This window comes from Melospiza georgiana, chromosome 7 (assembly GCF_028018845.1).
Source record: "Melospiza georgiana isolate bMelGeo1 chromosome 7, bMelGeo1.pri, whole genome shotgun sequence".
Classification (NCBI taxonomy): Eukaryota; Metazoa; Chordata; class Aves; order Passeriformes; family Passerellidae; genus Melospiza; species Melospiza georgiana.
The window spans coordinates 867,839-894,157 of record NC_080436.1 but is presented as its reverse complement, the minus strand read 5'-3'; the positions used below and the strand labels follow the sequence as shown (position 1 = coordinate 894,157).

Genomic DNA, 26,319 nt, shown 5'->3' with positions numbered 1-26,319 from the left:
ACACTGAGCAGTGTTGGCAGCACCTTGTCCACTGCCATTCCTGATGAAGCTATGGTCCTCCACATGATTTTAGCAGCCCTGTGCGATCAGAGCTGTGTGTCAGGAGGATCTTAGCCACAGCATCATGGACTGAGCAGCTGTGGGCGCCCAGGTGACAGAGCCCTGGAGGGAGCACGGCAGCAGACTGGGTGGCTGACATGGCATGACTGGGAAACAGAGAGCCTGGTGGGTCCTGGAACTCTCTGCCTGTCTGTCAGAACCACTGGACTGTCTGTACAGGGTGATGGGCCCTAAGGGCCAGTGAGCCCTGAGACCAGAAGGAAGGTGGCTCCCGTACCTGTCACATGATGGGGCACAGCGCAGGAGGGTGACTGCGACATCTGTGGGGTGGGCCTCGGTCAGCCTCAGGATGTCCATGAACGGCTTGTCATCTGGAGGTGCACTGGACACAAATCTCTGGTGCATGTTCCTCACGAAATCTGGCACCTGGAGGAGGCACAGGGAGAGCTGCCAGAACAGCAACTTCCCCAGCTTCCTCTGAGAAGTGGTTCCCTTTTCCACCACACTCTGATGGCTTCAAAAGCTGAGGGGGGCCCAGCAGACCCGGCTTGAGGAGCCCCCAGTTCCTGGGGACATCCAGCCCTGGCCACAGGCTGCTTACTTCATTTGGGTGGGAAACAATTCTCTCCCCAAAAATGTCCAGGTCGGGAGCAGAAGCCTTCATGTTTGCCATGCTCTGAGTCGCTGTGATATCAGTGTTGGCCGTGTGGTCAGTGTAATGTCAGGGTTGCAACTTCCTCCTTCTCCTTCCTTGTCCCAGCGAGATCTGTCCCTAAGGGCACATGGAAAAAAAGTTGTTAAAACCTGGGGACAACAAGGAACAAGCTGGCTGCACAGAGCCTCCCTGCAGCACCACTCTGTACCATTGCCTCCTCTGAACACTGGCCACCAGCAGCCACGTGTCCAAGGGCCCTGTGACACACAGCCACATTCCTTCCACAGTGACCACCGTCATAAAGGGCCCTTGCACACAGTGCCCTGGGGCCTCCCCCAGCCCAGCCAACTCGCCTTGCTGTGGGGCAGCTCCAAAGGAGCTCCACATGAATAAAAGACACGCTGATGTCTCCTGAGCCCACTGGGATGCACGACTGGCACAGATGGTCTTCTTACCCTCCATTACCTTGGGGGACATATGGGAGCCCCAAAATCAGAGTGTTCTGCCTTAACAGATTCCAAAGGGTGATGATTCTGTACCAAGCAATGAAAAGGATCCACTGTCACTGAGGTTGCCCACAGGCCAACCCATCTTGGTGTTGTGCCCATGACCTAGGCAGATCTAGTGTTGGTTATTACTGCCTGCTTGTTTGCCCTTGTTGTTGATTGGTACATCTCTTTGTCTCTTTCTGCTGGAGAGAGGTTGCAGTCTGACCCTTGGGGACAAAAATAAAACCCTGAAGAAGAGTAGACTGAGGGGAGACCTCATCGGGGTCTGCATTCTCTCCTCATAAAGAGCAGTGAAGGGACAGCTCCAAGCTCTGCTCTCTGACCAGTGACAGCACCCAAGTGAATGCCTGGATGTGTGCCAGGGGAGGTTTAGGATGGATATCAAGAAAAGGTTGTTCCCCCAGAGGGTGGTAGGGCACTGAACAGGCTCCCCAGGGAATGGGCACAGCCCCAAGGGTGCCAGAGCTCAGGGATTATTTGGACAGTGCTCTCAGACACAGGGTGAGATGGTTGGGGTGTCTGTGCAGGGCCATCCTCAAAACAATGCATCCCCACAATCCACATTCCTTTGGATAAACATGATCTCTCCATCAGTAAACTCATGTTCATGGCCACTGCCTCTCCAGGACCAGACTCTGACTTTTCAGTCTTATTAAAATTCACATAAAGTTTTGCTATGGATATTTTCCCCCTCCTTTTAAATCACAAACGGACACTCCCCACAGTGTGCCTCAGTGCTGGCTCCAGGTGAGCACTGACAACACTACAGATGCAGCTCATTAGAGCACGGGCAGCAGGGTGATGATCCCGCTGTGCATTCTACTGGGAAAATCTCCTATTTTACAGCTTAGACTGGCTTTCAAACAAGCGGGGCGTGCTCTGGATCCAGTCCTGACTCCAGACTATGCCAACGAGGTTGTCTGTGTGAGGATCCCTGGGAAACTCGTCCTTGGAGATGGCCACATTCTCCCAGCCAGGGACCGCCGTCTCTGTCCTGCCTATGTGTTGAAAGATCGGCAGAGGGCAGGGCAATCCCACCGAAAGATGGATGAGGACAATTCCCAGGAGGCGGTATTCTACTGCAATGCTGTGGGCGGCGCATACGATGAAGAGGAGGCCTGGGCGTCCAGTCGACCTCCTCCCCAGGGAGGGTGCAGAGAGCTGGGCAGGGTCCCTGGCAGAAGATAGCCAGGGTACCAGTGAAAGTGCTCTCGGAGGTGCCAGAGTTCTTCTCTCGGCATCCTTTGGGAGACGGGGAGCAAGCTGTCTACCGCAGCAGTGTGAGGCCCAGCCAGGAAGCAGCAGCTGAGATAAGCTACCTGTTGCCCAGGTGCAAGGTCCACCTGAGACACAGCCATCAAAACACACCCTCCCAGAGCTCAGCCGGGACTCAGCCTGGGGCTGCTGTGACTGGAGGATGTGTGGGTGGGGACCCCAGGTGAGGCCAGCGAGACCCCTTAGTGCTCTCAGGGGTCCAGCACATGGGGCAGCCCAGGGTTTGAGAGGGGAGCAATGAGTGCCTTGAGGGCACAGCTCTGCTGGGGGCTGCTCCTCGGGATGGGGGCTGAGGGGAGCTGCATGGTGGTGCCCATCCCCATGGTTGGTCGTGATCAGCTTCCCGTAATCTTTTCCTGTGTAGATGGGAGTTTACAGATTCTTTTGGGGGTGACCTGCTGGTTCAGAAAAGCGGAAAGAGCTGGGCACTGTGTTTGTAAAGAGGTTCTGCCAGAGCCCAGAGTACCCCCAACAGTTGGTACCTTTGCTTCTGTGAAATCGCAGGAGCACCTGGGTCATTGAGCTTTGCAAAGGGTCACTGGCTGCCCAAGGCTGACTTGCTCGTGTTCTCCTGGGCACTTGGCTTTCAGGAGTCCTCCTTGGCACTTGGAATGTGAATGTGTGCGGAGCGGCCTCATCCCCTGGAGATGCTCTTTGCCCTTCCCAGCAGATGGGCAGCAGAGAAAAGCCCCAACTTTCCTGTCCAAGAATTGTAGGCAGAGAAATGAAGCACATGAGCATCCAGCTGTGCTGCTGTGGTGATGCGCCTGAAAGCTAATTTCTGCCAGGGGCTGGGGGCCAGACAGGGGTGGAGGAGCTGCACCTTCTGCAGCAGCCTTGGGGAAGGGGAGTGGAAGGCAGAAGCATTGTGAACCCACAGCCCAGATCAGCAGCCTCCTTCCTGCAGCAACAGCCGTGCTCGTACATAGCAGGAAGTATGGAGAAGCAATGAAAAAATACATAACTCACAGGAGGCCACTGGCCAAGAATCGCCAGCCCTGTGGAGCACATCGGGAGCAGAGAGGTGCCCACTGCCCAGCAAGCACTGTGAGAGGAGCACAGGGAGCTGCAAACCCACACCCGTGTTTCCTACCTGCTGCATTTGGACAGAACTCTGACACCTTGAGTTCTCTTTGGCACAGAACCAGCCCTTTCCCTTCTACACTCAACCACAGCATGGGAGGGGAGTGGAGAGGGCCCCTTCCTCCCCACCTCCAGCAGACAGCAAGGGCAGAAGTGGAAGAGAACAGAAAGCCTCCAGGGGCCAAATTTGCACCTTGTTTCGCTGCTGGGGGCTTGGGGGGGGTGGGAATTTGGCAGCTTTCCTTCTTTGGAAAGGGTCCAGCTGCCTTAGGAGAGAAATTCCTTGCATAGCTTTGCTGTGAAGAAAGTGCTGACCTGTTCGGGGGCGTTTGCTGAGCAAGTGAAGACGAGCCAAAGGCAGCTTGTAAGTGCTGGAAGAAAATGGCCCAGTTTGCTCATCCCCGGGGTGAGGCAGCAGGTCAGGCTCTCTGGGGGGAGCGGTGCCTGGGGACAGCAGCTTTGTGCGCCTAAGGGAGCCCAGGAGGGTGTCCCAATGCCCACTGGCTCCACACACCTGCAGAGAGATGACCCGACTGCAGCACAGCGCCTGCAGTGCCACGCCATGTGAGCATCGGAGGTGACATGGCAGCTACATCCAGACACTGGGGCCCAGGAAAACCCCACCATTCCCAGGGGTGAGACCCAGGGGACACCTGGAGAGCTGGAATCTCAGGGTGGGGATGAGACAATGGGTCAGGGAGGGGGCATTTAGCTACGGTTTGGCTCAGAGTACATCTGGGGATGCAAGGGACTCGTACAGGACACTGATCACTGCGGTGTCAAAGGGGATTTAAACTAGCAGCAGATGGCTGGGGGAGAGGGCATGGACAGACTGGGGTGGGAAATGCACCTCACATTCACTTCTGAAAATGCCAGCAGGAAAACGGTGTAACTGCTATAAATATGGGAAGCAAATCCAACCTCTTGCAGTACCAGGAGAGCGCTAAAGTGCATAACTAAAAGAGCGTCAATTTAGTTAAGAAGTAAGGCAGCATCTTTTTAGGATGAGGGTGGTGGAACACTGGCACAACTTGCCCGGGGAGGTGGTGGATGCTCTATCCCTGGGGACATTGAAGGTTGGGATGGACAGGGCTCTGAGAAACCTGGTCCAGGGAAAGGTTCCCCTGCCCATGAGATGCTGTTTAAATGTCCCTGCTAACACAAACCATTCTGGAATTCTATGATTCCATTACTCCATGCTCCTTTGCCTGGACAAGAGAGCAAGGGCAAACCTAAATGTGCTTCCACATCAACATCAGACACCTAAACCAGCTACTCACAGATTTTAGGGGAGGCTGTAATAAGGGGACACTTCAACTTGCAGACCGGATTGAAATGTTGGGGATAAGACATAGGGATATAAGTTTTGAATGCAGTACATGGCGCCCTTCCCCCAGAAACAGTCTGAGAGCCACCAGGAAAAGGTGCTACTCTGGATCTGCTCTGAAAATGAGGAAATGTGTCCCAAAAATACCCCTAAAAACAACAAACCCGGCCAATCCCAGACAAAAAGAAAAAAAAAATAAGAGTACAAGGAAAACTGATGCTGGGGAGTAGAAGGACTCCCAGAAGAACAGGAAATCTGAAAAAAACACATCAAGTCAGATATAAATAGGGAAGAAAGACGACTAGGAGCAAGCCGGAGGCTTGTCCTGCTAAGTGTGCTCAAACCAGTGGTGACCAGCTCAGCCAGTCTTCTGCAGGGACTGGGAGGTGGGAAGGGTGCACAAGGATGAGATGGACACAGTGACAGGGCTTTCCCCTGGGAGCATTCACACTCCCACCCATTTTTTTCCCTCAGGGTGGGAAAGTCTCTTAAATTGGAATAAAAATCCTGGTGGGGTTATCCTGGAGAGACAAGCTAAATGTCCTGGACAGTTTGGAAGTGGCCAGCACCAGGATGGGGACACGGATGGGTCAGCAGGAGCACGGTCAGCTCCTCCTGACCTAGGGGACCACGAGGATTCTCACAGGAGCAGTCCTTCCTTGGGGACACTCCCCCTCCCTAGGAGGGAGCCTGTGCATCCCAGCACACGGAACTGGGGCAGAACCTCGGCGTATCCAGCTGCTGAGGAGCCTCGAGCAGCCCAGTTCTCAGTGGGGAGCTGCAAGTTTCCTTTTCCCAGGAAGGAAACAGCTCCTATTTTGAGTCTTGCTAGAGCAAAAGGCATTGATTTCTTTTTTTCTCTTTTAATTTTTTTTCTCTTTCTTTTTTCTCTTTTTTTTTTCCCAAATGAGTCAAAATTGACCATTCTTCTGCAGAGGAGATGCCGAGTGCAGCCTGGGAGAGAAGAAGTGACAGCCTTGAGGCTGCTGGGACAATCCCCAAGGAAGCAGCGAGAACATGCCAGGATCTTTCATTTTGGGGCTGTTTCCTCTGTGTTACCTGCACACTGGGAAAGCATCCCTAGGGCGCTGCTGCTCCCTCGTGTGCAGCCACCACCCTGCACTGCAGCCTGTATCCTGTCCACATCCAGCTCCCTGTGCGGCCAGAGACAGCCACATCAGCGCTGTGCCTGCCGAGGGGACAGGGATGCTTTCAGGTGACAGCCTGGGCTCAGGCCCATTACTCTCTCCTGGAGGTCCTTGTCTTGCCTGGCTGGGTTTCAGAGCTCTCCCTTGACCAAACACCTGTCTGGCAAGGTAGGAAGGAAGGGGAACATGTTCTTTTGCTCCAGCTAAAAATGAACTGCTTTTCAAGTGGTCCCTCTGGAAGGGCTGGTGAGGGGAAGCAGGAATCCAGATGAGTTTCCTTGCTTTGTGGCTGCTGGCCTCAGTTCACACCCAGCAGGGAAGGCAGTCAGCGATGATTTGAATTGAGTTGAATTGAATTGAATTGAATTGAATTGAACTGAATTGAACTGAATTGAATTGAACTGCACTTCGTGGAGAAAACAGGAAGGGGCACAGTCTGCGGAAAGGAGGGAGATCCTGGGAAACCCATCCCAGCCAGGACTTGGAGGCTGTGGATAGCTCCCACTGGCCGTAGGAGGGATGTGGAGGGGTTGGAGATGGCAGCCGGGATGTTCTAGTGTGGGAGGAGGACTCCTCCCTTGGATGAGCAATTCAGGCATCACAGAAGGTTTTGGGACCTCTCCCAGCCTTCCTGAGTTTGGCAGAGGTGCGGAACAGCTCTTGTTAGCAGCGAGCCCCAGCCCTGCAGAGGGATGGGAGGTTTGGGCAGGATGTGCAGTGGGATGGGGGAAAGGGGCGATCTCTCCATTCTCTCCAATGGATCCCTCGGAAGCTTTGGGGGGACTAAACCCAGCCCCTGCACCTGTGGCGTGGATGCCCCGAGGTCTGAGGTGGCTGCAGAGCTCTGCCCTCCTCCTGTTGCGGTGCTGGCCCGCGCCTGCAGAGCGGGAAGGGAAACAAGTGCCATTTCCCACAGCCAGCCGAGAGGCAGGGACCCGAGGGCGAGCCGCTGGGATGAGGCATGCGAGAAGCATCCGCCGCGTCCCCTTTCCCATGGAATGCTTCTCCCGGTCCTTGCTGTGATGTGTGCTGAAGGATTGGTTTTCCTCTGGAGCGGATGAGTCACGGAGAAAGTCGGGAGGGAGCGGGGGCCGCCCGGACATCCCAGGTGCCCTGTCCGGCTGTGTGGGAGGCAGTAGGCGCTGCCCAGGGGTGTGGGCAGAGGGCACGAAACATGCGTGTGAACCGAGAAGCTGGGGCTGGCTCTGTCTCTGCGGACACCACACAGGGCTCCCCGGTTCTGGGAAAGGAAGGGGGATCCCTCCTTTGTCCCTCTCACCCTTCCCCGGGGAGGAGGTCACTGTGCGTAGGGGTGAGCTCCCAGCTGTCCCTCTGCTGAGGGAGTGGCTGTGTCTCTGCTGGCTTCTCAGAGCTCTCGCTTGCCCTTCTCTCGCAGCAATTTCATTGACAATGTCCAGCTTGGGAACGCGCCAGGCTAGCTCTGTCACGTTAGGATTCCGCCAGATGGGAGCTCTCCGCAGCGGCTGCAGGACGTGGCCAGGCCTGGGGTGCCCTGCCCAGCAGCTCTATGTGCAGGGCTCAGGGCTGTGCCGCCTGGAACCTGTGCAGCCCCTGCTGCGCCAGGAGCTGATGGTGTGCTGGTTCCCTGGCCCCGCTCACCTCCCTGCAGAGCCTCAGCAATCCGTGCTGTCCCATCCCATCCTCTTCCCATCCATGGGTGGGCTCCAGATGCCGCAGCATTTCTGCTGCCAGCAGGTCTGCAGCCGCCCCTGGAACACCTCGTGCTCTCTGCAGCCCCTCTCTGAAACACTCACCAGCTCCGGCTGCCGGGGCCAGGCGTGGCGCTGCCGCACTCCCAGCCCCAGCAACCCGGCCCGGCTGAGCTCATCCTCCGCCTACATGGGCAGGTAGCTGTGCTCCCGACTCAGCCAAGCCCTTGCGCCCGCCAACTTTCCTCACTGAGGGATTATCGGGATTTCCAGTTGTTTCCACGCCCTGCCTGCACTGCCTGGGTCCTTCCCAAACGCCCACCTTTGTGGCTGTGCGTGCTTCACCTCTGGAAAGGAGGAATGGTTTTCACTCGCCACATCCTCTCCAGAGGTGTCAGCTGAAGGCAGGGCATGATGCTGCCCTTTCCTGAGGACATCCTGGCAGGTCCTGGGCCATCAGCAGACACCGAGCTCCGAGCCAGAGCAACAGATGTGGCAGCAAGACTCAAAACCAGCAGTTCCCAGTGGTGCCGAGCGCCCACACCCGGAGGCTGCCCCGGGAGGAAGCGGCTTTAACACGGACAAATGGCACATCAAAGTGGCAGCACCAGCCACAGCTTCCCCATGGGGGTTGGCCCAGATGGGACAGCCCTGCCTGGCGGTGGTTTTCTGCTTCCTCTCTCTGCTTCAGCCTTTGTTTTTCTGCGGGGACACTCGCCAAATATTGTCCTCCGCCTTCTTGTCCTTTATTGCCCCCCTGACCCAATTCCTATGTCCCCCCACTGCTCCCCAGCCTCCTCACTCGGCGTGCTGGCAAGCCGGACTGAGCAGGTCGAAGGAGCCTCCGAAGACAGCCGTGTACGAGCCGCGTTTCTGGGCCCCGGGGTCGCTCTCGGTGCCCGCTGGCAGCCCCGCCGCCCCCGCGGCTCCCGGGACACGCCACCCCCCCAGCGCCGGAGCAGCCGGGAGGGGGACACGGGCCCTGGGAACGCATGCCAGCCCCGGAGCCGCTGCCGGGGACGCGCCTGGGCCGCAGCAGACGGGTTTCCAACCCCTCCTCTTTGCCCGAAGGAGGGAAAACAGGCCAGTGTCCCGCGAGGGTGCCGGGGTGACATTTCTTGGCGGCCGCGCTGTCGCGGTTGCGGAGCTGGCAGGGGCTGTGCGCTGGGAGCTGGGGCAGCGCCTCTGTCCTCGCACCGGGGTGACCGTGCCCGGGGCCACCCAGCACGGGATGCGGGACCACCGGCCGCGGGATGCAGGTGGGAGCCAGGCACAGGGGTGGGGCGACAGCGGGACGCTGTGGGATCCACACAGAGATGAAAAAATGCCAAAGCTTTGCTGGAGCTGGCAGCCTGCGGGGTAGGAGAGCCTTTTTGGCTGGGGCTTGGGAAGTCTGGTCTGCAAGAGCCACCATCGGAGCATCGCTGTTTTCCATTTGGTCGGCTTTCGAAAGAGCTGCCTCCACTGGCAGCGTGGGTGTCCCTCCTCCCGCGGCGGGCAGTGTTTGTTTGCTTGGGAAAAGATGAGCCTCATTATCTGTCCTCCGTGGCTCTTGCACTTTAAAGCTCAGCAGGAGGAGATTTTGCGATGGGAAACTGCCCTGGTGTCAGGGGGGCTTTGCATGGAGCTCTGCTGCGGGGGACCACGGCCCCGCTGGGGCAGTGGGGACAGCACCGGGGCAGTGGGGACAGCACCGGGGCAATGGGGACAGCACCGGGGCAGTGGGGACAGCACCGGGGCAATGGGGACAGCACCGGGGCAGTGGGGACAGCATTGGGGCAGTGGGGACAGCACTGGGGCAGTGGGGACAGCACCGGGGCAATGGGGACAGCACCGGGGCAGTGGGGACAGCACCGGGGCTGAGACACAGGCGAGACAGGAGGGTGGCAGAAGGTGATGCGCTCGAACAAATGCAGCTGGGTCAGGTGGAGTCCGGAGGTGCAGCAAGGAGGAAGTGTGGGATGTAATCCAGCTCCACATTCACCTGCAGCAGCGATAACATCGCTGTGCTCCGCGTGTGGGAAGGTCCGGGCAGGCAGTCAGGGGAGCCCCGAGTGTTTGCACCTCCCGGCCCCGGCAGCGAAGATAACATTGGAAGGGCCAGAATTCCCCCGTGGAGCCAAAGCAGCCTTCCCAGAGCTCCCAACAGGCTCTCCCGCCCCACGGGAGCACTTATCCACTTGTTTTGATCCAGCCCACACAAAGCCAGGTCACTCCAAACAGGTCTCTTCTATCGGGCAGGATTCTTCTCCATTTTCAAGGAGATTTATTTTCCAAGCATCATCCTTGTCCCAGGACTCTCCTCCCCCTTGCTCCAGGCCCTGCAGCCCATCCACCCCTCCAAAATCCCTTTGGGAAATGCAGCCCTGTGACTCAGGACTGCCAACATGTTGCCTTTTGTGCAGCTCAGGTATTCCAACCTCTACCTGGAAGGAAGGAATCCAGCTGTGGGAGAAGAAAGGGCTGGTAAATCACTCAGCATCCAGCTGGTAAAGCATAAATTCCAGAGTCCTGAGCACGTGAAAACATTCTGCAGCCAAACAAGAGGCAGCTTCGGTGTGTGTTCATGGCCCCCAGACGGGGGTTGTGCTGAGGGGCTGCCTGCCTTTGATGCCATTGAAAGATTTATGGCCAAAATTCGGAGAGCGCTAGCGTGCCCCTGTGCGAGCGCAGAGCCGAGCAGCTGGATGTCATGGTTTATCCTGCTAGATCCAAACCCTGCCTTAGACTAAACACGCCTCTGCCATCATTAGTGAATCACTTCTACATCCCCTCGAACCTTCCAGGACTTGGATTTCAGAAGCTTTTTGCTGCCGCGGGGCACTAAAATGCTACGGAAGACAAAGCAAGGTGTGGCAGCAGGTTTTGTGGGGATTATCCCGCTGGGATAATCCTGGGGCTGTAGGAAGATGAAAGCGGGGGTACGGGGAGGAGTGAAAGCGGCAGCAGCCTCAGCTTTAACTCCTTTCCCGCCGCGGGCAGGGTGAGGTGCGGGGCGCTGCCGCCGTGGCTCTGGCATCGCAGCCCGCAGCCAGAGCTGCCCCGGGAGGGTGTCCGGGAACCCCCCGGCTCCACACCCTGCCGGGCCGGGCCGGGCCGGGCTCACGGCACCATGAGGGAGGCAGGACCGTGGAGCTGCCGAGCCCCGTGCACGCAGTGAGGGCGAGCAAAGGGCCAGGAAGGGAGAACGGCGGTGCCATGCCGAGAGCGCCCAGCCCTGCTCCGTGCCCCGGGGCTCGGATAAGTGCTGGGAGAGGCAATGATCTCAGCTCGCTGATTCACTCCCTCCTTCAAGACCAGACCTGGCCTGCAGGCCGAAGCCCAGGGCTTGGTGGAGTAGGAGGTGCCCGGGCAGGTCCTGCGGGCAGTGGGTGCCCTTTGGGGGCGAGGGTGCTCTCCGCGCCCCGGGCAGAGCTGGGATGCTCCTCGGGGAGGGATGTTCCTCGGCAGGGATGCTCCTCGGCGAGAAGAGCTGTGCCTCTCCCACTCATCCATCCCTGGAGAGTGTCCCCGACTCCTGCCGGAGACGCCGGCTGTGAGAGTCCCGGCCCCGGGGGCTGGGGGCGGGCAGAGCCCCGGCCTCGGCTCACCCGCCCGGGGCGGGCCGGCCCTGCCGCCCCTCCCCTCCCCGCCCCCCGGGCCGTGCCGATCCCGCCGCTCCGAGCCGAGGCGAGCCGCGCTGCGCTGCCGGCGCCGAGCGGGCACCATGCGCACGGGGTGAGCGCCGGGGCTGCGGGGGCAGCGGGCCGGTGGAACCAGCGGGGATGGGGAGGGCACAGGTAGTGCGGGAAGCACGGAGCCGCCGTGCAGAGGCGGCGCCGGGAATCGGGAGCCGCCGGGGAGGGAGACACCGGGACCCTGGAGGGCGGGGGCACCTCGGTGTGAGCGTGGCGGGAGCCCAGGGGCAGCGGTACCGCGGGGACCCCGGGGAAGGCCGGCACCAGGCCCGGGAAGCCGCCGGGGGCAGGGGTAGCGCGGGGAGCCGGTGCCCCGACACACGGGCGGCCGGGGGGTACGGGAGCCCCGAGGCCGCCGGGGCTGGGGGTCCCGGCTGTGACCGCGGGCTGGGGCTGGGGGCTGGGGGGCGCCTCGCACCCGGCAGGAGGGTGAGTGACCTCTCTGTGCCCTTCCCTCCCCGCAGGTGCCCCCCGCCGCGGCTGCTGCTCGGGCTCTTTGTCCTGCTGGTCCCCGCTGCTTCCCCGGAGCCGGGTAACGTGCACGGGATGCTGCGGGATGCTGGGGAGGGGAGCGCCTGCCGCCCTGCTCGGGCTCCCATACCTCCTCCCTGTCCTGACGCCCCCCATCGCCTGGGAGGCTCTCCCCAGCAGGAATGGGGGCTGGAGTCTCCCCTCGAGCAAATGCTGCGCCCAGTCGCGCTTCCCGAAGCTGGGGCTGATTCCTTCAATGGCCACGTCCCTTGCGGCTCCCGAGCCCGGGGGTCCCGTGTGCTCCATCCCATCAGCGGCCAGGGATGCTGGGGAAATCCTTGACTGCAGTTCCCTGGGAGGAGAGGTCCGTGCTGGCTGTGGCACAGGCAGGATGGCGTTGCCCCAAAGTGGCCGTGCTCTATGTGTTAGCTTTTCTCCACAAATCCTCCCTGTAGCTGCATGTCCTTGGAAGTGTTGTGAGTGGTCGGGAGCCTCGAGCCTATGCCCTGGGGATGCAACACCTCCCACACGCTTCTGGGCTTTTCCCTGCCTTCGGGGCTCCCTGTAACATCCCAGTTCTCAAGGTACTGGCGCGCCGGGAGAGGGGAATTCAGTGCTGACTCAGCTCGCCAGCCCTTTTTTCCCCAGGAGCCGGTTCTCCCACTGCCTGTGTTCCTGGTGAACTTTACCTCCCCGACAGGGCAGCTTCCTGCCGGCTGCCAGGCGGGATGAAAGCCCTCCTCCCCTCGCAGCCCGTCTCTGGATGTGTGCCCAGTGCCCGGAGGCGGGAACAGCCACGGCTGACACGGGGAGCCCCCGCCTGGATGCCGGGAACCCCAACTGCCAAAGCAGCTGAGCTGCAACTGACGATCCAAAAACAAGGACACGGTGGATTTTCTCTGGGCTAGTGGTCTGGTCTTTGGCTTGTGCCAGCATGGTGTGAAGCATCACTCGTGTCCCTTTCTGCTGTCCCAGGCTAGGCACAACGTTTCTGTTAGTGGCATCCTCAGGTGTAGGCGAACTGGAAGTCAGCCATGAAATTGGTGGATTATTTACTGGGGCAAGGCTTTGTGTCATCTAGGAACAGCTCTGGCACTGCTCTGTGGGCAGCGGGATCAGCTCTGGAGGGGCAGTGGGGATGCCCAGCACTCCCAGAGCACGTCTGGGAACACTGGGAGAAGCTCTCCAAGTGCCCCGGGCTGTATTTATGATGCTGCTTTCAGTGGCGTGGGTGCCTCCCCAGGGGCCAAGGGAACAAAGCTCCCCTTGGAGATCTGCAGAGTTGGGAACATCGTTCCCATGTGAAATCCTGAATTGGCTATTTTAGGTCCCTGGAGACTGTCCAGTGCAGCCAAGCTGAGCTGGAGGGCTGGGCACTGCTCTTACAGTGGGTACTCAGAGTTATCCATGCCCTTCTCATCCTCTGCATCAGCATCCTTGGGCACTCAGGGCTCAGCCTCTGCTGAGCTGCAGGTGCATCCCTCAGCTTTGGGCAGCCGAGCTGGGGCCCCCAGGAGGTTCCCCAGGGCGTGCAGGGGGGATGAGTGCCGGGGGAGTGCGGCCAGCGCTGGTCACCACTGGCAGGAGGCGCCCGTCTCACCCAGCTGACTTGGCCGTCTCCCAAAGGCAGCCTGCAGATCGGGTTTTAAAGGAATTCAGCGAGTTGGTGTGGCTTTTTTTCCTTCTTTTCTTTTTTTCTTCCCCCCCTTCCCTTGGTTCAATGTCCAAGGACTGCAGGGCCTGTTCTGCCAGCCTGCCTTTGTGATGGCTTCTGGGGAATGTTTGCTCCAAAGGCTGTCCTGGCATGGAGATAACCTTTCTGTTTATCTGCCTGCCTTGCAAATTTGGGGGCTTAGCTGCCCCAAGCTGGGCTGGCCTCTTATCACTGGATCTCTGGGATTCCTCAGAAAGGGCACGTAGCCATGAGGAATAGCGTGGGGATGCTGCCACACTGCCACACGTCTGGTCTGGCGAGTGTGGGGGGAATCACAGATAGGGCTGTGAGTGACCTCAAGCATGGGCTGGGTCAGACACTGGGAAAATCCCCATTCCCAGGGGGCAATCCTGTCCCAGGTCCCTGGATGGGGGCGATCTGCTGGCCAGACCACGCCCATCTGGTGGTAGAAACAACCATGCATTGGAACAGACTGCCCAGGGAAGTGATGGAATCACCATCCCTGGAAGTGTTTGAAAAATGTGTAGATGTGGCTCTTTGGGACATGGTTTAATGGTGGAACTGGCTGTGCTGGGTTAGTAGTTGGATGTGATGACCTCGGAGGTCTTTTCCAACTGTAGTGCTTCCATGATTCTGTTATCTTCTCTCACACTGAATTTCTGTGCTTTAGTTTGGGGCTGGGAAGAACCCCAAAAGCAGCCCCAGCTCTCTGCCGTGCTGCTGCTGAGGGTGCAGGCAGCACCTGGGAATCCAAGCTGCCTCCTCCCACTGTTATGGACAACAGGTGCTGGAACTGCAGGTTGAGAGGCTCATTCCTGATAATTTCCATCCCCAGGGGGCTGTGGGTCCTTCTGTCTGGGATTCCTCACATGGAATTGCTGTGCAAAGCGATTTACAGCCTGTGACACAACTGCTCTGCTGTCAGCACCTGGGGGGGGTTTGACAGGGGCATCAGAGCTTCCCTAGCATTATTTTAGGGATGTCCAAAAGACGGGGAATTGGCTGTGGGCAGCACCCAGCATCGTGGGTTTGGCTCACGCAGGGCTGGCGCCTCTTAGCTCTGGCAGCGTCGTTTGACCGCTGAGGTTCCCAGCAGGGGCTGGAGGAACTGGGGAGGATGCTGTGCTCCAGAAGCTCCTCAGGCTCTTCAGCTCCTTATCAGCTGGCAGGACTGCTGTTTGCAAAACCTTATCTGTGCCGTGGGAGCTGCTGGGGAGGGGGAGCTGCCCAGGCTGCCAGCAGCTGGAAGGCAACAAGGCTGCGGGCATCTCCCTGCAGCACCTCTGAGCTCCTGGTCCATCCCCCTGGCAGGCGGGTCCCATCCCTCCTGCCTGTCCCAAGAAGGTGGTGGCAGGGATGAAGTGGCCGTGCTTGGATGGTGCTTTGGGGCTGGAAATTAGGTTTAAAAAGAGACTGAGTATTCCTGCAGAGTGGCTGTGCTCTCTGGCAGGAGTTTGCTTCCATTAAAGCACACAACCTTTTCAAGCCCTAATCCTGATTCTCCCATTACTTCCCCAGCTCTGGACCTGAACTTGGTCCATCCACAGCAACCATTCTCTCAGAGCTCTTGCCTTGGTTTTAGGTTTCCATATGGTGTCTGCTGGCCCAGCAGTGTGAATGCTTGGGAGCTCCCTCCCCACTGCTGCATGTCCCTGGAGGGATGGAGAGCTGCTATTCCCTGTGGCCACTAGAAAACCCTGCCCATACACTTCCATATTCTGGAGAAGCAGGGTTTTATTTTTTTTCTCTGAAGAGCAGCCTCTCAGTAACACTGCTCCCTATTTATTTTGGCTTGCAGCTGGACAAACCTCTCCTTCCAGTGTTTATGGCGACAAAACTTGGGTGCTGTTAAGCAGCAAATCCAAGTCCTTGGAGAAAACATTTTGCAATCCTGCTTCAAGCGTCACCGCCTGGCTTAAAAACTCCCTGAGCAGAAAAAAATGTGCTGCTGGGAAACTGGCTTTGCTCTTGGGAGGATGTCACCACTTCTTTATGAGGAGGCAGGAGCATGCGGGGCCAGGGGCAAGGACTTATCCAAGGCTGAGCCCTCTGATAAAAAAGAGGGAGAGAGACTTTTTACGTGAGCCTGGAGTGACAGGACAAGGGTAAATGTCTTCACACTGATAGAGGGTAGGGTTGGATGGGATTCTTCCCAGTGAGGACCTGGCACAGGGTGCTCAGAGCAGCTGCGGCTGCCTCTGGATCCCTTGGAAGTGTTCTAGGCCGGGTTGGATGGGCTTGGAGCAGCCTGGGAGAGTGAAAGATGTCCCTGTCCATGGCAGGGGGTGGAACAAGGTGACGTTGGGTGTCTCTTCCAACCCACCCCATATTCTGTGACAGGGACACCGAGTCTCTTCTGCACCACTCTGGCCTGTCATAAGTGTCAGGGATGATACTCTAAGCCCTGGAATAACAATCCCAGCAAGTGCGCTGTCTTTTTTCCCTAACTCTTGATAGTTTACCAAGAAAATAATTAATTCTGGCATTTCGGTAGAGAGTTCTAAGTGCTGAAGGAGACATCTGGGATTAAGTATTGATATATATCAGCAGTCCAGAGGTATGGGATTAATAAAACACTCTAGTGATTTTTCTGTTGTATCAGATGACATTTGGGAAAGCATTGGAGAGAAATCCTTTCCAAGAGCATGCTGCAATCGCTCTGTGTGCAAGCCTGGAGGCAGTGTCTTGGATGTTATGAAGAAATTCTTCCCTTTGAAGGTGTCGTGGCACTGGTGCAAGTTGACAAGAGAAGCTGTGGCTGCCCCTGGATTCCTGGAAGTGTCCATGGCCAGGTTGGACAGGGCTTGGAGCAGCCTGGGATGGTGGCAGGTGTCCCTGGCCATGGCAGGGGGTGGGACTTTTGGGTTCCTTCCCACCCAAACCACTCTGTGAGGCTCCGTGACGGACGAGCTCCGCGTCATCCCATGTCCCAGTTTCCTCTCTGCCAGCTGTGGGAGCGCTCTCCCTGGCTCTGGTGTCCTCCAGCCACATTCCTCATCCTTTGGGTGGCCATGTGCGTGGAGCAGCGGTGCTGCTGCCCTCGGGAGGATGTGCCATTTCCTGCTGATAGGTGGAGGTGGTGCAGGGGAAACCTGCTATGATTTCAGCTGGTGCTAAGTCCCCTTAAATCCTGGGGATTGGGAACAAGTCCCTGACTTTGTGGGGGGAGGAAGGCACGTGGTAGCAGCAGTGTGTGTGATTTTAGTGTCAGGCTTGGTTAGCCTGGGAGCTTGTTGCCAAAGATATCATTGAAGCCCAAGGAGCTAGATGGGGTTAGAAAATGGTTTGGAAATTTGTGCAGCTACCCGGGGCTCTGGCATTGCCTTAATATGGATTTGGAACCACTGGGAGAGACAGAGGGAGAGGCTTGAGGGCAAAAACCCTCCACACTCTGGAGTGTGAGCATGGTTAATCAGCCCTGTGGGGGTGAAGGGGTGGTTGCCACCGTGCAGAGGTGGACGGCTCTGGCCTCCCAGGGAGTGTTGGAATGGAGCAGGGCACTGACACCCCCTGGGCTGTGGGCTGGGGCTGCCCCAGGGTCGGGGCTTCAGAGCCTTGCTGTGCCTCTGGCTCCGAGCGGCAGCGACAGCGCTGGCGCTTTCTCAGCAAGCAACATCTGCTCCGGAACATCCCGTGTCTTAAAAGGGTTGCTTTTGCGGAATTTTTATTGCTTTTTTTTTTTTTGGCATGGCCTCCCAGACCTCTTCTAAGATGGAAATTGGTCATTAGTGGATTTTATTGTGGTTTTATTTTATTCCCAAGCTCAGTCTGCTAGTTTCCTGCTCCCCTGGGGACTGTAAGGTCTGGCTGTTCCTCTGACCCTGTCCTCAGGTTGTGGGAGTCTGCTCCAACAGCCCAGGGTGGGAATAGGAGCTGGGGCACCTGGAACCCAGCATTACCATCCCCATGCTCTTCCCACTGTCACCAGTGGCATAAATCTCTGAGAGCCCAATGGTCCTTGAAGCTACCTCTGAGTTCATCATTCCTAAATTAGCCACCTGCCTTCCCTCTGGAAGACACAGTAATCAAACCAATTTATTCTTTTCCACCCTCCTTGTTAGTCTGTAACTTAATTGAGTTGGAGATTGTTGACATTTGGATAAACAGCAACTTTTTGATAATCCCCAGATAAGCTGGTGGTGCTCACTTGTGGCATGATGGGAAGGCCTCTGTACAGCTTATTCCTTCCCCTGGGACACCAAAATGCTTCCCAGAGGAGCCAGGAGCCTTGTCCTGGAGACCCAGGACATGTGGAAGACAGGGAACCCCTGGACACATCGTGTGACCCTATCAGTGATGCCAGCATCTCCCCAGCTGGGTTCCAAAGCTGGAGAAGTGCCCTGTCGTGCTGGGAGCTGGGGCTCAGGGGGTGCTGACGGGTGGGAGTGGGTGGAGTAGAAACCTGCAATGATTCCAGGTGGCACTAAATCCCCCTGGATATCAGGGTGCAAGAGAAAGTCCCAGCCCGTGGCACTGTGGGCAGAGAGAGGTGTGTGACAGCAGCCTCTGATTTTTGGCTTTTACTGTAGACTCTTTGAATGGTTTGGCTTGGAAGGGACCTCAAAGCCCATCTTGTTCCACCCCCTGCCATGGGCAGGAGCACCTTCCACTATCCCAGGTAGCTCAGACTTCAGGGTTTGAGTAACCAGTTGTTACTTCTGCAGCTGCTCTGGGCTCGTCTCTTTGGTGGAGAGACAGTGATGTCAGGCCATGAAGATGGAGGGTGTGTGGGTGTCCTGGCATCCCCATGCCCGTGCGTGGTACCCCGTGGGCTGGGTTCCTGATCAGAGTCTAATCCCACCAGGATTCTCCTGGTGCTGGGCTGGATGGAGATATCAGACAGTTCCCTCCCAGCCAGGATGCAGTGGGGCTGTGGGCCTGGCTCTCTCTGGGTGCCAGGGGGATGGGAATCCTCATGACACCCTTCAAGGCTGGGCTGCCAGCCTGGCTCCAGCCAGCCCTTGGCCGATGGCTCCTTTCCCACCTTCTCCTTGGGCTCAGCTGAAAGAGTTAAGGAAGCCACCGGAGAGGGGCCTCCAGAGGCAACTGCTGGAGGTAATAATCTTCCTTCGGCTCTTTTCTCTTTTCCCCCGCTAATTGCAGAGTTGACATCGTCCCCTCTCATGAAAGGCTCTTTTGTCAGCCGAGTTGCTGGGCAAAGCCCGGGCTTGGCAGCAGGTTTCGAGCCCCGGGCCGTCTCCTGCACATCCCTCTCCGGCTCAGGTACTGAAATGACTCTTTCAGCGACAGCGATGTCCCTCCCTCTTTGGCTCCCATCTGAAACAAAACCAAACACCTAAACGGCGACAAAAATCCCTCCTTTTAGCCAACGGGGCCAGATTTTCGGCCGGTTTCGGAGGGAAAGGTCAGCCCGTCTAGACTCTAATCCGACAAGTGTTGTATTTCTTCCCCCGCGGGTGTCCTAGCAACGGGATTAACCCGCGGTGCGGGCGGACACTGGCGGGATCCCGCTCCATCCCGGCTCTGGATGTGTCGCTTCGCATGGCCGGGCAGCCCCAGGGGTGGGCTGGGCTCTGGCCCCGCTCCCTGCGCCTGCCCCGGGCTCTGCCAGCGGCTCCTGGTGCCAAACATCAGCCCAGCGGCAGGGCAATTGAGAACACCGGTGGTGGAGCAGGCTTGTGGATGCTTGACCCACCCCAGGCAGCTGGTGAAGCACCTCTGCCCCAGGAAGGACACACCAGGCCTGGTTTGGGGACCGAACTGGAGTGGGACAGCCTGTGTCACTGTAAATGTGACTCTCACAGTGGAAATGGGTCTCCCAGTGCATCCCCTGATCCCAATGCTCTGATCTCCCTCCCAGGACATTCCTTGCCTCTCAGCGCCCTGGCCTCCCACTACATCCCCTGTATCCCAGCACCTGGGTCTCCCAGGACGTCCCTCCCTCTGTTCCAGCTGTGCAGGGGTGGCTGTTAACCCCTGGCATCCCTCTGGCCTCGGGGTCAGCCTCGGTGGCAGCAACACCAGTAAAAATGTGTCTGTTGGGGTCGGGAGAAAAACCACTTCCCATTTCCTTCATTCAGCTGTTTAATCATTTTATCTCCCTGCTGCTGTTCAATCACCTGAGAGCCCAGTTTGCCTCCAGGTGTTGCTGGTGGGGCCTCCCTGCCCATCCGTGTGCAGCTGGTGCCGGAGCTCAGTGCCCAAACATGCGATGGGTGGCTCCCAGTGAGTGCTGTGCCTCCGGAGCCCCCACACCCGTGGCACAGCTGCCTGATAACATTGTTCCATTTCATTCTTTTTCAGCCTTTACTCTGCTTTCCCAGCAGCCCCTTTCCGGGCTTTCTTCTGCCTTCTTTCCCTGTGGAGTGGCCAGCCAGGGTTTCTCCCCAGAGCCGTGCAAGCTTTGCTGTTCTCCCCATGCCGCTGAGCTCTGATGTCCCCGAGCGCGGGGTGCAGAGGAGCCAGAAGGGGTTTGGGGAGCACAGTCTTGGTTTGATCCTCGCTGTTACGCGGAGAGGAGCCAGGAGCTGGCTCCCAGCGCAGCCCCAGGAGCTCCCGCAGGCTGCAGCATCCTCCCCAGCGCGGTGCTGCTCCCAGGGCAAGGCTGTGCGGGCTCTGCGCCCTGCAAACGGCCCCGCGCTAATGAGGAGCTGCTGAGGCTGTGGGCCTGGCAGAAGGGGGGGTCCGTTCCCCCAAATCCCAGCTGGGTGCTCCAGAGACAGGCTGCAGCTTGCCCGGAGTCCCAGAGCGCAGCTCCTGCCTACGTGGGATTTTTTTTCCCCTGCAGCTGGAGCGGGTTAAGTGGGGTTTTAGAAGCATTTTCTTTTCTCCTGGGTGCTTAAAACAACAATAAATAAAGTCCCAGCCCTGCGAGTGACACTGCTGTTGCTGCTGCGAGGAAGGGAAGATTTATGGGGATTTTTTTTTTTAACTTTACAGGTCACTGCTAGTATTTGTGGAATTGGCTTTGCTGCAGGAAAAACTGGTTTCCCGCATTCCCATTAGGAAGAAACTTCTGTGATCGTGTAATTCAAATGCAGAAAAAAAATAAAATAGCAATATTTAAGTAGATATCAGAGGAGCTGGTGCTCATAGCTGGGTCCTTTGGAGGCCGTGTGTGTCCTCTGCCTTGTTCTGACCTTGGCTATGCTGCTTGCAGCCTGTGGCAGGAAAAAAAAGGGGCTTTTTTTGCACTTTTTCTGGGCTTTCTGGCTCCTGTACCAGCCTGCAAAAGCAGGAAAAAAATATCTACATTTTGACCATGGGAATGCTTTAATCCATCTTGAGGCAGTTTCCAGAGTTTTTTTATCACCTTATCTGAGCTGGGGCTGGCACCAAGATGAACTCCTGTTAGGCAGGGAATGTTGGGACTATGACTCCTCCATGCTGTAAATGAAAAATTATGGATTTGACTCACCCTCATCCTCTTGCAGTTGGACAGCCGCAGCCTGCAGGTCTCATCCTGGGGGTCCCAGCTTTTGTTGGGTTTTTTGTTTGGTTGGTTCATTTGGTTTTGGGTTTGGGCCTTTTTTGGGGGGGGTTTTGGTTTTTTTGGGTTTTTTGGGGTTTTTTTGTGGGTTTTTTTTGTTGTTGTTTGTTTGTTTCTTTGTTTGGTGGTGGGAATTATTTTTTTGTTTTGTTTTGTTTTTGTTTTGTTTTGGTTTTTTTTTTTTGGTTTTTTGGTTTTTTTTTGTTTTTTGGGGTTTTCTTTTTGTTTTTTTTGTTTTTTATTTCCAGAAAAGATTCACTGCTTAGACTTGGATGCTTGGGATGTGAACATTTTTTCATCTGGGATGGTGATATGAGAAAAGACCCCCTGACTTTAGGGACACCTTGAACCCAAAGCGTGGCCATCAGTAACAAAACCGTCCCAAATCCCAGAATGCCAGGTTTGGGTTGGAAGGGACCCTAAGGTTCATCCAGTGCCAGCCCTGCCATGGCAGGGACACCTTCCACTGTCCCAGGCTGCTCCCAGCCCCATCCAGCCTGGCCTTGGGCACTGCCAGGGATCCAGGGGCAGCCACAGCTGTGCCAGGGCCTCACTGCCCTCACAGGGAACAATTCCCAATTCCCAATATCCCATCCATCCCTGCCCTCTGGCGCTGGGAGCCATTCCCTGGCTCCTGTCCCTCCATCCTTGTGCCCAGTCCCTCTGCAGCGCTCCTGGAGCCCCTTCAGGCTCTGAGCTCTCCTTCTCTGACGGTGCTCCAGCAGCACCTGGACACAGTGCTGTGCTCCCGGCAGGTGAGCCTGCTCCAGCAGGGCTTGGATTTGCCCATCTCCAGAGGTGCCTTCCCAGCCCCAGCCCTCCGGGACCCTGGGAATGACGATCCCCACAAGGCTGCCCGGCCTTCCCAGCCCGCCCCCCCTTTGAACTCTCTGGTATGCGAATTTTTGCTGGTGTCAGAGGGTCGGCGGCTGCAAAATCCCTCCCGGTTAAAGGGTGGGAATACCAGTGTGTGCAGCTTGGGATAATTACCAGTTGTCAGCAAAACAATAGTGACATTGTAGGGCAGGAGTAAAGGGAAAGGGCCCCTGTCTTGAGAGTAATGTTACTTTTCTATTTAGGTTGCCATAGTCTTTGCTGAGAAATGGCCCTATTCTCTCTAATCCTCCCCTTCAGGCATGCCTGCTGAGCTTTTTTTGTGTGGTTTGGGTTTTTTTTTTAACCCCTTATCATCCCAGGAAATAGCTTATGGGTACCCATCTCCGTAGTGCTGTGCTGCAGGGATGCCCTTGGCTCATGGCATTGTGCCCGTGGGGGATGCTGAAGCCTGGGATCGTGCCTGGCTGTGGCATCATCCCTGCGCTCAGGAGGGGGCAAACCTGATCGGGAATCTCTGTCTTCATGCAAGCAGGGACACAAAATACACCCTTCCTTGTTCTTGGCAACTGTCCTGTTACAGGTGGTGAACTTCAGTGCATTAAAGCTGTTTATTGCATTGTATTTTGCTTTAAAACCAAGTGACTTGTAGAAAGAAGGAATAGTTGAAAGGAATAATCAAATACTGGCTCTGGTTGTTGGTTGGAAAGGGATGATGTGAGTTCTGGCCTCATCCAGCTCCTGCTGGCTTTCCCCAGCACTTGCGTGGAGCAGCAAAGGATCACCCACCTGTTTGACCCCTTTACTATCCATCTCCAAGGCTGTTTGGACTTCCTCAAAAGCTCTAAGTTTTTCTTCTTAAATACCTGTGGAGACACGGCAGGGAAAGAGGGATTTCAGCCTTGGCTGATATCCGGTTGTCATCGCTCAACTTGATTTCAAGGCGTTCAATTGATTGATTTCTCACTACGGCGTTGGGATGTGCGCATCTGGGTGGGTTCAAGGCCTGGGTGATGCTTTCCCTTTTCCAGTTGCCCCCTATCCAGGCTGTTCATGACCCCAGCATCCATCCTCAAAGGGCCTGCCAGCCATCTCTCCGTGTCATGTCCCCAGTTTGGGGGCCCAAAAGCTCCAGCACGGAGCACAGAGCCCCGCAGGGAGCAGAGAGCCCAGGATGGGATGCAACGGGATGTGACAACAAAGCACGATGGCCAAGGTTGGCTGCCTGGTGCAGGGGAAACTTTGGAAGGAGCCAAAACTTTGGAAATGCTGCCAAAGTCAGCAGCACAGGCGAACTATTGTCTGAGGAGTGCAGAGAGGTGGAAGGACCGCAGAGCGGACACGGAGTCTTATTACGGGCACAGCTGGGGGCTTCCAAGCCAAACAAAGTCCCCTGCGCTGCAGGAGGGCAGCGCTGACAAGAGCCAGGCTGGTTGGATGAGCTGCAGATTGCAGCTGAAATCCCAAAACAAACCCCCCTCGCCGATCCCCCTTTTCCTGTCCATTCCCTAAGAAAATAGCATTCCTTGCCACCTGGCTCCACAGCAAGCGTGTGAGCTTGGATTCCGTTTGCTGCACACTGTGTTGAGGATGAGGTTAATGACCTGCCAGGTGGTTTTCCTCCCTGAAAATCCATGGTGAGGCTCTATGAAGCACGAGCTGTGGCATTGCCTCCTGCAGCAGCACGGACCAGCTGGCACCCAGCAGCCCTGGATGCTGTTCTGTGGGATGGAGGCAGTGATGCTCTGTTATAGCTTCAGGTACATCGCTTGGTAGCTCTTCTGTATTTTGTTTGGTGAATTGAGGTTTCTAAGCTGTGCTGGTGTTTTCTTTGCTTCTGAAGTCCTGGAAAACAGCTGGGGATAGGCAGCTCCCAGTTTTTGTTGTGTAGGCTTCAAAGCTGGTGCTGGGTTATCCACTGACAGTGCTTTGTTTCTTCATCACATTGGAGGGTTAAAATCCTGGCATGGTTAGGGGACATCATTGGCTTGGAAAGGTTTGTTTCAACTCTGGGGACATGTACCCACCTGGGTGCCTTGTCCTCCTCTGATTCTCTGGTTGGGATCAGGTTGGATGGCATCAGGTTGGATCACAAACCCTCCATCCCATCCCTCATCTCCCCTCGTCCTGCTACTGCAGAATCTGTCTACAATGCTAACTGGGGTGCCAGGTGTATTGATCTCCCTGTATCCTCTGGGAAAGAAATGCCTGGGAATGGGAACGCACTTCCTCCTTGTCCCTCAGGGAGACTGCAGCCAACACCCTCCGCCAGCTGCCTGTCCTGAGTGAGCCAGAACCTTGGTAGGGGGTGAGGAGCAGAGTTTTCTCCTGTCCAGGGAGCAATCAGTCAGCAAGACGATTTATGAATGTGGAGGAGGATGATCCAGGGGGTCGCATTCCTTCCCTTGCCTTCCCTGCCTTATCTCCAGGCTGTCAGTGGGCTCGGGGGGCAGGTGAGTGATTGGAAGCAGAGACATGGCCCCAGTGGAGGCAGGATGGGGGGGACAGGGAGCTACAGCTCACCCCAAACTCACCTTGAGTTTTACACACCTCCTTTGGGTTTGGCTATGCCCAAATATTGATGGTCCCTCTCCACCATCCATTCTCCCCAGGAAACCTCACGGAGTGGCCAAAGTCACTCCAGCACCAAGTCTCTGCTGCCCTGTCCACTTGTCCATGTGGGTGGGGCAGAGTAGGACACCAGCACCTCTTGGCTGTGCCTTTTCCAGCCCTACTCAGTTCAGGAGCAGGAGGAGGATGCAGGTAATGACAGGGGTCTGGGCACGAGCACCCTTCTTCCCCTCCTGGGGCTATTTGATGGCTCCCGCAGGCTGTCGTGGCATTTTCACAGTTTATCTTATCGAGGGATTTGCCGGGAGGATGTTTCTGGCTCTCCATGAGTAAATGTTTAGGAACGCTGCGCGCCCGGGGGCTCCGTGGTGTTGCACAGCCAGAGGCAGGGGGGACACTGTCCCGGAGGCACAGCAGAGCCTGGCAGAGCGGCACCTGTGTCATTGCTGGCGCTGGGCTGGCTGCTGTCACCGCGCCAGCTCCGCTCCTGGGCACCCCTGTGCCTCCCCCTGTCCCTGGATGGGCGTCCACCCGCGGCCTGGGTGCCTCCATCTCCAGGAGGGCCTTCCAGCTGCTGCGTGTGTGGGGCTTCCAGATGGAGAACGGAGTAGAATCCCAAACGTCGGTAGGATTTATGGATACCTGCTGACAGTCCTTGAATTTTCCTGCTGAGTCCAAGAGTGCTCCCACCTCTGGCTTTCTGCCTGTGCTCCTATCAGGGTTTCCTCCCTTCCCCTTCCCCTTCCCCTTCCCCTTCCCCTTCCCCTTCCCCTTCCCCTTCCCCTTCCCCTTCCCCTTCCCCTTCCCCTTCCCCTTCCCCTTCCCCTTCCCTTTCCCCTGCCCGGAGCTCTGTGACCTCAGGGCTGTGTCCAGCCAAGCGGGCTCTCCCGAGGAAGCGTCTGCGCTCTGCTCAGCCTGAGGCTCCCTCTGCTGTCCATCCCTCCGTCCGTCTCTCTGCCTGTCCGTCCGTCTGGCCGGCTCTCGCTGGGGGATCCTTGGCGTGTGCGGGACGAATTGCTGAGCTGGGCAGCAGCAGGCTCCCTGTCCTCTCCCAAAATCCTGCAGGGAGAGCAATCCTCCCTGGAGAGAAACATCGGTGTGCTTTCACCACGGGTAAAAGGCTGCAGGTCTGGATGACAGGCTCTTTTTTCCTGTTTTTATCTATTTTCCCCTTCTCCCCCACCTTTTTTTCTCCTTTTTCACTCTCTTTTTCTCTTTTTTCTTCCATATCTTCTTTTCTTTCTCTTCCCCTCCCCTTCCCTCCTCTTGCCTTGTCCTCCTCTCTTTTCCTCCTTCTCATTCCCTTCTTCTCTTCTTTCTGTTATTTTCCCCCTCTTCTTTTTCCCTCTCTTTTGTCCTTTCTCCCCTCTTTTCTCTTTCCTTCTCTCTCCTTTCCTACTGTCATTTTCCACTTCTTCCACTTCCTCCAAGCACTTCCCTCCCCTTCCCACTCTTTCCTTGACTTCCCCAATCTCTTTTTTTCTCTTTTCTTCTTTCCCTCTTCCTCCCCTCTCATTTTCCCCTTCTTTCCCCCCACCCTCTTCCCCCAATCTCCTTTCTTCCCATCTCCACTCTTTTCCCCCAACTGTGATTTTTTCTCTCTTTTCCCTTTTCCCCCTTTCTCCCCTCTCCCCCCGCTATTCTTCTGGCCCAGGACTGAGCCCTCAGTGCCTTCTTAGGACAGCCCAATCCCCCTTTTCCTGAGGAACTATGTTGCAGCAGCAGATGCCAGACAGTTTTGGGAAGATGCAGTCAGCCTCTTTGGGAGCGAACTGGGACCAGGATGAGGGTCCAGTTCTGCTGTTCAAGAAGTCCAAGGCTATGGCAAGCTGGCAGCAGCATCTCATGGAGTGTGCAAAACGCTTTTTGCGAGCTTTTAGCCTGGAGCAGGCAAAAGCAAGGGGTTTTCCCTGC

General features: G+C 56.8%; 1 protein-coding gene across 1 annotated transcript in view; it reads left to right on the top strand.

The window, feature by feature from the left end:
- Positions 1-11,397: 11,397 nt before the first annotated feature.
- The window catches only part of COL18A1 (collagen type XVIII alpha 1 chain), a 36,453-nt gene continuing 21,531 nt past the window's right edge, over positions 11,398-26,319 (top strand). The window contains exons 1-2 of the mRNA XM_058028153.1: positions 11,398-11,444; positions 11,869-11,936. Coding sequence (XP_057884136.1) covers positions 11,434-11,444; positions 11,869-11,936 — 79 coding nt within the window. The 5' untranslated portion in view covers positions 11,398-11,433. The remainder of the gene's footprint in view (positions 11,445-11,868; positions 11,937-26,319) is intronic.